This window comes from Papilio polytes, unplaced genomic scaffold (assembly GCF_000836215.1).
Source record: "Papilio polytes unplaced genomic scaffold, Ppol_1.0 DF823510.1, whole genome shotgun sequence".
Classification (NCBI taxonomy): Eukaryota; Metazoa; Arthropoda; class Insecta; order Lepidoptera; family Papilionidae; genus Papilio; species Papilio polytes.
The window spans coordinates 1,466,651-1,480,303 of NW_013525694.1; the positions used below are offsets into that span (position 1 = coordinate 1,466,651).

General features: G+C 34.2%; 1 protein-coding gene and 3 non-coding genes across 4 annotated transcripts; 3 read left to right on the forward strand and 1 right to left on the reverse strand.

The window, feature by feature from the left end:
* Positions 1-662: 662 nt before the first annotated feature.
* Trnar-acg lies at positions 663-735 on the reverse strand. Its single transcript has one exon. It is a non-coding gene; the product is annotated as a tRNA-Arg (tRNA).
* A 4,865-nt stretch (positions 736-5,600) lies between these two features.
* LOC106104572 lies at positions 5,601-6,717 on the forward strand. The gene is made up of 2 exons (XM_013284648.1): positions 5,601-5,841; positions 6,114-6,717. Exons 1-2 carry the CDS (start codon positions 5,697-5,699, stop codon positions 6,671-6,673), a joined length of 705 nt encoding a protein of 234 aa, XP_013140102.1. The 5' UTR covers positions 5,601-5,696; the 3' UTR covers positions 6,674-6,717.
* Positions 6,718-8,349: 1,632 nt separating this feature from the next.
* Positions 8,350-8,431, forward strand: Trnas-aga. Its single transcript has one exon. It is a non-coding gene; the product is annotated as a tRNA-Ser (tRNA).
* Positions 8,432-13,160: 4,729 nt separating this feature from the next.
* Positions 13,161-13,233, forward strand: Trnar-acg. Its single transcript has one exon. It is a non-coding gene; the product is annotated as a tRNA-Arg (tRNA).
* Positions 13,234-13,653: the final 420 nt, after the last annotated feature.

A 13,653-nucleotide genomic window follows, 5' to 3' on the forward strand; every position in this document is an offset into this window, starting at 1 on the left:
AAAATCCTTATGCCAGAGATGACAATAAAAGGAATACAAACTTTTGAAAAAATGAACTAAGCTCTAGTACCTGCCAAGGATATATTGAATGAAAGAATTATTTAGTACTTAGAGAACATTTAGCAGAAACTTCACGTCTTGTGTCCGATCTCCGTGCAGGTCTAAGAAATGTACTTGCAATATCGGAGATAATTTAACACATTACCAAATCTAGTCTAAACTTATTGTTTAATTCTAGAATTCTTGTCTATTCGCATAAGTCTCACAACGAAATTGGGGCCTTCGTAACGGATGCGGTGATCACGCGATTGCATCACGGCCAATTATCGCGACTACAATATTTGGTCAGCTGCGAGCTTACTTTACACTTCAGTATCCCCGTTGATCTTAAATGAATTTTAAACACATGTGGAATACGGTTCAAAATAGCTTTCAACCTTAAATTGTTGATATCAAAAGATTTCAAACTTTATTGCATTGGTATAAAGTTCAAAAGCAAAAGTCAAATGATTCGCTACAACACAAATTTACTCGCCAAACATTAACTCAACGATGTTAAAACGTTCAACAATACAGCTAATTATCAAGGTGAACGGGTGAAAACAAAAAAGAAGGGGAATTAGTGGAAAAATAAGGCATTACTAGTTTAAAAAATGTATTCGCGACCCTGCCAGGATTCGAACCTGGAATCTTCTGATCCGTAGTCAGACGCGTTATCCATTGCGCCACAGGGCCTGTGGGAGCGTGGCGATATTTGCAGTACACTATGTTTTGAATACTTTGCATAAATGTTGATGTCAATTACTATAGTTTCTACTTACACATTTATAATGTCCATCAATGGTCAAATATAAATTTTGAATCAAATAACACTTTCGTGACACTTCAAGACTAATGTTTCTTTTTTTATTGAGGTTTGAATTCTTCCTTATATTTCATCTCTACTAATACAACATTTCGAATAAAGGCACTTGATTATTTTTAGATATTTTAAGCCAAAATTAGAATTATTCTTACAAATTAACAGATTTATTAACTTGAAGGGCACGCCCGAGTACCATATTTTTTTTTCTTTTGTTTTTTTGATGACGATGATTTCATAGGCTATTACAAGTGATAACTAACAGCTTATTGTTAAGACGGTGACGAATATGCTTAACGCTTTTACACCTGGATGTACTTAAATTATCAAATTGTAAATTGTATAATAGTGCTCACGCAGTTGTTAAAAATACGTTTTTTAGGTTCATTTGCAAAATAAATTAAGTGAATTGTTAATTAACTTAAATAAGAATTGTTAAACCATAGAAAATAACTTGTTAATCCAAAAAGAACTTATTTATGGTGTTTTGATTATTATGATAACTGTATAATTATTGTATCGATTGATATAAATCACCATAAATATTTTACGATTTAAAAAATATTAAGCAACTAAGACTACTTCTTGGAAACCAATTTTATTTAACTATAATCTTAGATGTATTCCATTAAATCCAAATTAAAAGGTTTTGCATCAGGTTATTTAGTGTATTTTCGTAGTTTTATCTTTTAGTAGAATGAAGGAATCTAAGATTACGCGTGGTGTACCGCAAGCCTTATCATTGTGATAAGGCTACACAGGTGTGGCCGCACCGAGCGCCGGATGCCGCGGTGCACGACTGTACATGTGTACTTGTTGTACTCATCACGTTGCATAGCATATGCAGACATTAAATAATTTTAATAAAATATATTACGTGTCAAATTTTCTTCCTAATAAATAAATAGAAAAGTTTGGATGTATGTCTGTTAAGTATTTCGTAATTCCTAAAAGAATGAAAGATTTCTACAGCAAAAGATTCCTTACCTTTATTAGGCAAAGAAAAAAATTGAAAAAAGATTTATTCAACACATTCTTTTATAAATAAAGAGGCTAGGCATTTCCTTCTTCTAAGTTACTAACTCTAAATAGCTGTTGTATTAACTAACATACGCACATTTATAATGAAAAAAATCTTACAAATCAAAACAGGTAGGTAACAGTTCTAACGGCGGCGGCACAAGGATGGTGTCGTATTTATTTATAAAGTAATTTCTTAGCAGACGATAAGGGCGCAGGTGTTCACAGGTGCGTTATCAGAGTCGCTTCGCGCCTCCGCCAAGGAATGAGTACGCTAACCAAGTTAGCGGTTCACTGTTAGTACTTGCGCACTCAAATTCTCCATCAAGCAGATTATCAAACTGCGCAAGTGATAAGTTAAACAAATATCGCCTACGTACACATAAATATTTTTACAGAAAAACTGAAACTAAATATGTACAAATTATGTATTATATGAATAATGAATGAGTTTTTTTCATATTCAAATAGTTGATTGTGAAATTTTTAAAACCGTAAATGTAAACTCTATTAAAAACTACATAAAAATGACAAGCTAGCTGGCTGTCTATAAGAAATGCAAATAAATTCATCTCTGTAATGTATACTTATAGATTTACTCACATTTGCTACGGGTACACTAACTGACCAGTACTGGTTTAGTCGATCCGGAAACTGAAGATTTTGCCTTTAACTGCTAATCACGGTTATCGCAATTAAAGGAGTCGTTCGCAAGGCGAGTGGACAGGTGGTGCGGCAGGTGTTTGCACCGGCCAGTGTGTGCGCACCGCCGCTGATAACACTGATAACAGGTAACGTAATCATAGTGCAAAACACTTCAAATGTGACTGATATCGAATTAGCGACAAGTTACGGTTCCTCCCGTTATAATTACAAGTCCATAGCTTCTTGTTACTTGCTTTGAAATAAGGCTTGAATACACATGGCTATAGTTGCATGCATAAGCATATAGTGTACATTTATATCTATACTAATCTTATAAAGAGGAAAAATTTGTATTTTTGGATTTTTGGTGTATTGATATAACTCAAAAACTACTTTGCCGATTTCAAAAATTCTTTTACCATTAACAAGCTACGTTGTCACTGGGTAACACAGGTTAGATTTTTTTATTACTTTTTAACTAAACGTGGGCGAAGTCTCGAGCAACAGCTAGTACCTTATATTAACAAGTAGATATCACGAGATTTGAATTTATGATAGTTATGAGCTTGCAAAATGACGAAGTCGTCGAAGGGATTACGAAGTTTAACACTGACGTGCTGTCGCGTAAATTTACAAGGAATTTACTGTTAAGTACTTGAAGAACAATATTACCAAGCACGCTATTTGATGATCATTTACAAACGTTCTAATCTGGTATAACTATTTATATTACCTTGACAGATTGATAATAAACTAATTAACTATACTAAAACATTTATTAATTTTAAAATACATTTAAAGTTAAGATCAATTATTGTATAACAAATGGCCTTCAACTAATTTTTTTATCAGGCTCAAATCCGGCAGCAACTGAACTTTGGCCTCAAACCGTTTCAACATTGACAAGTATGAAGTTAAACTAGCACCAAGGAATAAAAATCTTTTTAACCTATGTTATAACGTGTGTGGGCAAAAATTGTCTTGTTCAAAAGCATCATTCATACACTTTAGCTAGTCACCATTTTTTTCTCCTGTAAACAAAACAGTTTTAAACAAGACGTCCAAAATTAAAACAACTATCTAATATCAAAATAATTGCGTATAAGGTGACGGTATATGTATTTAATATTGTTAATTGTTACAAAGACAATGAGCTCCACGTTGCAAGAATTACGAAACGTTGAGCAATGTTTGTCGAAAGAATTGCAACAAGAAACCGCGAATTGTTGTAAGAAAACGCAACTAGGCAACGCGGTTATGTTAACCATAACAATGCACCGTTCTAAAGGTAAGCATTCACTAAAGAGAAGCAGCGATTAGCGGAACTATAACTGTTAATCTAATGATTCTAATGACTATGAAACAAAATAAAATTAATCTGACAGAATGTAAGTACCTATTAATTCCTTAGGAAACACTTATGACAGCATAAAAACAGTAGAATTTATGGTCTGGTTATTATTCCATTGCAATGTAAACACACCCTTAACCGCAAAACATCAGAGTGGCGACGCGACGTAATACAAGGCACGCAATCCGCGACAAACAATGGGCTCAAAGCATTTGCTCATACGTATTACGTTGCTTAATTTCTTGGAACATTTTATATCGGTTTTGATGTATAATTTACAAACACCAAAGGCCCTTCTCAACCCGTGTTGTGTCTATCTGCTCGGTTGGCGCCAATTTTATTATTTTTTAGGAACCATGAACATGAGAGGTGTACCCTTATGTTCTGTAGTTGTCTTCCTACTAATTACTTCAACTACGTGGCTATTTATCAAAACAATAACGAGGTGAAATATGACTTGTATCTTGAAACGTTAGTTTCTTCTACTATCAGACTTGTGTGAAGTTAACGCTCGGGATTAGATCTGTTGATAAGACTGCGTGAGTTTATACTTTATGTGTGTGTTCAATTTATTTTATCAGTCAGGTGTTTGCACGTAGGTTGCACCGAATGGCCCGCATCGTCAACTTACATCGTAGATCGAGTGCGATATTCATTTGTTTTTTTACGTCGCATGATAACATTTGAGATATGCGATATACGTTTAATATCGCTTTTTTATAAAAATAATCAATCTAATTAATCTATGATGTCAGTTATTGTTTTTAAACTTATTTTTATTTTTACTACCAGTTGTTTTTAAGAATGTCAAATATTAATATCAAATGTGAGCTGTTAGTAATATGTTTTTGTATAGATATAAGACAGTGAAACCTCAAAGTCAGTAAGTAATTTATAGTTCGGTAAATGAAAATAATGTCAGTAATGGCGGCTTGTTGGGGCGCGTCAACCTAGTTAACCTTTCACGCTACGTACTCTTTAATTATTCACTCGACAGTTTATTGTGTTCGATACAAAAACTTGTCAATCCGGTAATTTTCCATCGTCTGTACTATTTTAATATATAACATGAACTACATTTTTGTTTATAATTTATTACAACGCTAAATGTTTCTTTCCCAATGTAAGAGCTTTTATTTTATTTGTTACATAGATAAACCATTTTTTGGTTACCTTGTATATTTTCATCAATCCCGAAGGGTTACTTTTTATTTACCATCTTTTTATATTCAATAACAGTAAATAGCGGAAACGATATACAGAATTGTATTCAATGCAAGTCGTTCCTAAAGGTCAAAAGGCGGCAACACGAAGAAGGCTTTAAATATTCAAAGGGTGTAAAGGGCAACACTGCGCATATTTCCCCGGAGACTCCGGAACCCCTTACGTTTTATTATCAATACAACTCTCTTATTATAAATTTCTAATATGACAAAAGTTCATGGTTGTCAGTTGTATACTTTTGAATGGTTAGAAACTTACTATTGAAGTCTTTCTCCGTATTATGGAAGTATTAAAAATGTATGTCGAAGTGGCTAATTAGAATAGTATCAAACATTTGAACGTAAAATAATATAGTTAGTTAAGTTTTCCATCAAATATTCGGGAATATTCGGGCGTCTGCGACGAGCGGGACAAACTACGAACAAAATCACTACATTGAGCGAGAGAAGACCGCGCGGGGCGACGGGCGGGTGCGGCCAGCGGGCGCGGCGGGCGGCCGCGTTGCGCGTCAGGCGTCCGCGACCAGCGGCAGAGTTCAAGCGTATTCATGCAACCAGTGTTTTAATCTAAAGTTACATTTTCTGCACAATAAACATGCAAAATATCGACACGGAGACCTTCATAAATGTAATTAGAAGTTACCCTCCCATTTGGTGTTCTACAAATGCACAATATAAAAATAAAAACGTATTAAGAAAAAAGTGGGATGAAATAGTGAAGCTATTCCCAGGATCAAAAGGTATTTATTAGTGGTTTACTGAATTAATCCCTAAATGCACTAGAATACCCTGCTTATTAATCAGTTTATGTCAATATGTAGTTAAGTAGGTAGCTAGTTTACCCATTGCTTATTATTGGTATTATAAGTTATGCTACGCAGGTAAGAGCTTATACCACAGATAATAAAATACTATACTAGAATAACTGAGGCAACAATTATCAGCAACTATAGAGTTTTTTGACTGAGAAATGAGTTTAACAATGTTACATTATCAAGTTTTATTTTTACAGTGGCAGACTTAAAAAAGAAGTGGAAGAACCTACGAGACCATTATCGTAAAGAATTAAAAAGGTGTGCAGTTAGCTTATCGGGGGATCTGGAAGAAGAAAGGTACGACTCTAGTTGGAAATATTTCAACAATATGAGCTTCACTAAAGAGGAGTTAATGCCTGTAACTAACGAAATCAATATTAAACAAGAACCGGATAGTGAAGATGACAACAGTGTCAGCGCAGAGGAGGATTCCACAGAAACAAGCGTAGGGTGTAGGCAGGACGTTGACACTGAACAAACAGTAACTACAGAAAGTAGGAAACGTGCAGCACACGACCTTAGACAAGAATATTTAGAAATCGAGAAGAAAAAATTAAAACTACTCGAATATGAATCAACACGGCGTGGAACAGATGAATTATCTAAATCACAGGATTACCATTTCTTAATGAGCCTTTTGCCAGAAATTGAAAAACTACCAATTGCAAACAAATTTAGATTGCGGAACAAATTTAATGATGTGCTTCTGGAGGAGTTAAATACTATTTTTATTAGTCCACATTATCAGACTAATTAAAGGAAAATTGTTAAATTGATATTCATTCCTAAAAATGTTGTAAGAAGTATGAGATTACATTGATTATACTTAAAGTATTCGTTTTATTTTTCAAAACTTTCCTTGATATTCTCTTGATAAAAGAGTTAACAGTTACAGAGAAAAATACAAAAAGTTGATTGTTTTGCGCCACCGCACCCCTCCCCTGCTCCGCTGCCAGCCGCCGCTAGTAGCCTCCGTTATACACAGTCGCTTTATCGTAGCCAGTGCTACTGTCATAATGGGTATGTGTGACGGAAATGTTGCCGCTCACTTGGTGCATAGTGCATAAACTGCACACGTACCAGTACCGCTACTCTTATTTAAAGTTCTTGTCCCATTGTTGCCACCCAGAGACTGTCTGTCGTACACAGAATTGTTAAATGATATCGCTTAGTGTTTATTTAGTACGAGATTTCTACACTAAGGTTATCGTTAGTACATTATGTAATAGGACCCTTTATCTCTCGGACCTTATCCAACAATAATTACTGACCCGTCCAGGTTTTCTACGACCATTGGACAAGTATACGCCTCATGCACGTGCAAGTTCATACTACATACTGCTTGAAATATTACAAGATGTTACAATTTAATACGTTTTAATTTATTTAATCGCCGCTGCGTGTACACAAATCAAAGTGAGTCGCGTACCAGCTGAGCTGACACGACGTGTACGCACTGCGGACGGCCACCACAATAAAGCATACTGCAATCCTCTTGTTTCTAAATATAAAACGCTTGTTCACTCGTTTGCCATTTGTTTTGTCGACTATTAACCGCAGCGCTGACGAAGAGGTTATTTTTTTCGTAAATACACTTACTTCAAGAAATCCTTTGTGACCTTTTCATGTCGACAACCAATTGCGTATCATCGTATCTATTAAACAACTTCTAATTAGAATTTTGTATTTCAAATTTTACAAACGTATGGTTATGCAATTTGGTTAGTATCCTTCACTCCATTAGATAAATAGTTTAGAATAATTAAATTTCGAACACATTTTTATAACTAATTATTTTACGGCTATAGGGAAACTTTCGGTGCCGTCACCAAAAAATAGACGTGAGTAATAGCCGTAAAATAATTAGTTAGTTTAGTATATTTACCCAATAATATTATTACTCCCAAATCAGTACGTATGATTGGCAGTATTAATTTCGAATCAGCAATAATCGTCTGCACATCACATAAAAGTAAGTTGTTATTTCTTAGCGAATTTCTCAGTAAAAATTCTTAGACGTGTAATAAATGTTCGCTACGGTCATTAGCGGCCGCCCCGCACCTGTCACTTCAGATCCGAAACGAATTTAAAGTGACCGCCTTAAGAATTCACCACTTCACAACCAACTAAAATAGATAAGGCCATTGCTTACGAGCGGTGATTAATTTCGCAGTTAAACACACGCGCGTGCGTATCTCATAATCATAAAACAGCACTTGCCGGTCAGCCACGCCGCGAGGATTTCTCGCTCCATTTATTTTGTTTTACGTCGAATTGCAGACTAGTAAATGACCTTACGTCTCATCTATTATTCGACTAAAGATAGAGCATACATATTCTTTTTTTGTAAAGGTCAACAACTTACCTGTTTACAAGCAAAACAAGTGATTGGTGTAAAGTTGTTAAAAGATTGTTTGGACACAAGCTCGTGTAGCAGTCGTGGCCGAGCGGTTAAGGCGTCTGACTAGAAATCAGATTCCCTCTGGGAGCGTAGGTTCGAATCCTACCGACTGCGAATTTCCTTTTATTTTAATTTTTTTTCGTAAAATAAGCATAATGGCACTTTTAAGTTTTATATTAAAATATGTTTTACTCCAACAACAATGAAGCATATTTCATTTGTATTTTTGTTAATGTTTTTTAAAAGTGTAGACCTTCAAGGCTGGTCAGTTGTAACAGCAAGACGCCAGTTAAATAAAGAACAACAAAAGCCGTCGTCCCACGCAATGATCGGCGGGAAGATGGCCGCTCATTACGGCGAGTGCACGTGCGTTGCCTCCGGCATCCGACGCTTTTATCTGCACCACTTAGGGTTGCTCAAAAATATAGAATTCTTTATATTTCGCCTCCGTTATTTTTTTTTTCTACCAAATGTATTTCAAGATTTGACAACAACTGCGATAAATTAAATACTGAAATTGGATAAGAATAAATGGAATATTAAAGTATAGAACGATTAATTGACAGGATAGACATTGCAAGTAATATTTCATCGCTGATATAAATTAAAAAAAATTGCACTAAATCAACAACACAAATCAAATTTACACCTAATTGGATGAAGCGATGAGGAAAAGGAATAACAATGTATTTGTATATGAACACAATTTGTGCTCGAAACGAAACACTAAACCGCATTAGCTTCGGCCAACTGGCACCCCTGAGGAACGACTTGCCGTCATGGGATTCAGAGTCCGTACCAGGGATTTAAGGTTTCATTACTTTGGTGAAAAGACCCTCCGTATACCCTTCTCGGAGCCCCTACTATTTCCCGGTACAAGATAAACTTCGTACGCTCGCATTACATAATGCAAATTCGAGTAATTGTTTCACAATTTGCATTTAAATCTTGATTTTATGCGGTAGATGTTATGTATACTTTTTATATTTTAAATGAAGAGAGATTTAAGATATAACGACTAACATACTTTACTCAAAAGTTTCTATCAGTAGATATAATATAAAATTTTAAAAGATCTTCACGACTAGTGTATGGTGTATTACGAATAAAATATCTGAATTACCTAAGGTGTTCTTAAAAACGTGCTTATTGACTTCAAACATTTTGTATCTTAAAAGTAATTGTTTTTATTTTTTTTTTTGTTTTCAAATAGATTATTTCAGTACTGGATGAATTGATAAACCTTATCGACATATTAATCAAGTTCCTTGCAATACCAGTTTTAATGTACGGACATCGTAAACAAAATAATTAAAAGCCGATTTATTTCACAGATAGCAAGGTATATAAAATAATAAATAATGATAAGCTTTTATTCTTGATAAATATACTGGTAAAATTTCTTACTAATAATTAATTATAAATGCAAAAATGTACGAAGTAATCGGGATGGGAGAGATTACTGCTTGAAATAGGCTAAGTTTTTAATTCCTCGCAGTAAAGTATAGGTAAACGCTAAATAAATTAAATTTTTTTTATTTGAACAGAATAATTTCACTTTCACTGATAACGTATATTCATACAAATCGCCAGTTATTTTGTTATTTAATTTAAGTGGCATGTAAAATTTTATAAACAAAAGCATGCATGTAAGCATATTATATAACTAAGTGAAACGAAAATCAAATAGGCTAACATAGTTAATTTACTTTCGAGTTATTTGTGAGATAAGAAAAGCTATCGTGATTCCGTAGTACTGCGGCGTTTTCCCCAACAGGGAAATAAAAGCTATGGAGTCAAATGCGGAGGCTGGGGGGAGGGTAGCGAGGCGAGACCTCTAATGTACAAATATTGCGGACCAAATGAATATATTCGCCTCCCCTGTAACATAGGGCGAAACAAGTGTACATTTTGATTAAGTCACCAAGCGATATGAATTTATTGGAATCGTAAAGCGACACGACAAGATAATTAAGAAAAATGCACTGACATTTTCTTATTTTTGCGTAATTTTTTAGATAAACATTTTATAGAGAAAGTAAAAACTGAAACCTGTGAAACTTTTCTTTTATGTAACTTTAATCTTCTTATATAAGTTTTAAATGCCAAAGAATGTATTATTTGTACTAATGAAGATACTTAGTGTATATTTCGTAGTGATACTTGTTTCTGAGTCCAAATTATTTGTGTGACAATAAATCACATATTCTGTGAACATAAACGAGTTAGTCGTGAAGAGATCTAATTTAGGTAAAAAGTCATGTGCGTTTGTAAGTCGACAGTTGTTCGTTTTCGAGGCAATCCCGTATCCAGCCACGTCCCAAGTGTCCCGCTAATACTCCATATGGCGCAATATAAAGCGCGATGTACAAACCATACCATAAACAACCAATACAGAATGACCTGTGTAATCCGTAGTTAGAGATCCCCTAATTCCGGTTTACCGAAGATTGCGGGGGGAGCGGTAGATCATGTTGCACTGGTCTATTATTCATAGTGCTGGAAGGGCGGAAAAGTTGATGCAACGACATGTGCATGCATTAGGGACGATGCGACAACCAGACACCAACAGCTCGGTTCTATTAACATTAACAACTGGCCCGCGCCTGTACCCGTATTCCAGTTATTATAACTGATCACTGTAATAAAAAGGGCTTATTTGGACATAGATAACCAACAATTTATATTTAGTACAACAGTACTGCTACGCTTTAATAAATTTTGAGCCAAAAACTTAGTAACTACTGAACAAGGTTAAATAAAAGGTTAGTATTTACTAAAATATGTTTCATTGCCATAACTTCGAGTAGGATTTTGATCAGTCTAATCAAGAAACTTATTTTGAAATTACACAACTAAATAAACACCGGTAAGATGTTGGCTCCTGTTGAATTTCTTACCACGTAAATTGCTTGCTCTTTTACTTCACTGCAACACTTTAATATTCACACATTTAAGACTACATAACAATCAAATCTCTGCTTACATTCACAGACAATATTGTATACAATTGTCGAAGCAATGCAATGGGAACAGCCGATCGCCGGTGTTTGCGTTTCTCACGGACTGCCCACGCAATTCTCACCTCCTTTGCTCACTAAACATAGCTTATAAAAAGCAATTCGTAGTCTTCTTCGCTTCCTTATATGTTTGACATCTACAAGATAAAAGTTCAAACAAACATTCGTGAAGGAAGTAAAACAAGGTAACAGACATGGCCGAAAATCTCTCAACTTTTTCAGTTAAATCGACATTTAACGCAGAATTAATAAAAATTGGGTATCTTTTTGCAAGATTGTGTAGATGGAGATTATAATTCTTTAGTAGAATATTTATATATCGTTATTCGTATCTAAATAGCTAAATAGAAACTTATCTAAAGGTCTGTACACTTGACATCTTAACGGAGTGTTAAACGTTTTAGCGTTTCAACACTTCGAAAGATTTTGATAAACATAACGCGAAACTTAACTAAAGATAAGACGGGTCACGACTTCTTACGCACTCGGTAACTTGCCTGTCGAAATCACCACTCGAAGCGCGTCTCACTCAAGCGCACTTCCAAAACAAATATCCGATTCCTAATGTGAAAGTGTGTTGAAAACATCTCATAACAATCTTACACGTTGATAAAATGGATACTAAAAAATCTTTGAAGTAGAAAAGTGTGAAGCTACTTTTAAGATTTAGTGGTGATGTAATTTACAATTCAATGTGTCGAATTCTAACTCATGTCTTCATTGCATTCCAAACGACATAACCACGTACATTTCGTTTGATATGTACAGGTCTAACCTTTTTTAGTTAAAATCATTTATAAGTATTCGAAACACAATCGTAATCGTCTACTCAATAGCATCACAGCTGACCTGATACTCTTCTATTACTCAGACAAAACAAACTTCTGCGGCGTTAGCATAGCATAGATGAAGGACTTCTTCGATATGTCGACGAAGAGTTTACGAAAGGCATGTAATTAAACATTAAATAAACACTAAGTTAAATACATTACATTTAGAACTATTTTATCAGTTGTGTTGTGTATAAAAACCGCAATAAAAGCGTATTTTTATGATGGCAGCGGCAACGCATGCTGATGTGTTGATAGGCGGAGGTGACTAGTCGCACTAATTTACGGCCCATAGCAGTCACGATAGCGCTTCCAGCTAAAAAATAACCAAGCAATAGAGTACACGATATATTAACGGAAGATAAATGTTTATTAGAATTTGTAACAGATGTTGAGATTTGTCAACATTACACAGATATAAAGGTGAATGCGACACGAGCTTGTTTATTTTTATATCTAAATGTCATAATGAGAAACGTAGGAGATTTTTGCCTTATACTTTAATAAATCAATAAATAAATAATAAACTAATCATCGCACAACACAACATTGGCAATAGCCTCGATTTTACGAATTGTAAATAATTAAGACATATAGTTACGACTTGTAGTTTATAACAATTTTTTAGTAAGTTTTGCTCAGTGGCGCCTCCCTCGGCTACAATACGTACTAACAAGGTCACGCGGCGCGCACGCGGCCTTTGAAAGCAATTTAATGATTGTTTTAATGTACACTATCATTAGGGTAAAAACTAACTATAGATCTATAAATAATTAATACGTAGTGTACATTTATTGTTTAAATGTAGATGACGTCATTTTCTAAAATCAATATATTCATATTAACATATTAGGCTATCGTTTGAGTTATTTGATTTTAAATTTTGTGTCACGAAAATTTTATAAAGTATACTAAAAATACATTCAAATAGCAACTTTTTAATTACGCAACGCGTTTAGATTAATGTTTTAAAATTTTCAATATTACATCATAGGCCCTGTGGCGCAACGGATAACGCGTCTGACTACGGATCAGAAGATTCCAGGTTCGAATCCTGGCAGGGTCGCATAGGCTTTTTTTTTTACTTTTGCTGTCTTTACAGCTCTTTATTTATTTAGTGTTTAGTATTTTTTTTTCATGTTAATTAATATAGCGTTAAAGAAACAAGTATGCAAACATTTTTTTTTTAATTATTTATAATGTTAACAAAAAGTATACATAATTTTAGTATGTTAGCAATCAATGGCATATTTCCACTTTATATCTTATCTTAAAGCTTGTAAGGTGACAAAATATTTGAAGCATCCCGTAACAACCTTGAGAGTAACTTTAACCATTTTTTCTGTTAAAGATAAAATGCTAAACTTGCACAGTTTTTTTAAGTAATTGAAGATAATGCGTAAAGTTTAATAATATTTCGTATTGTTATATTTGATACGTTTTAATTAATCGTAGAAATGTTTAAAGATTTGCCTTAGTAAATTAT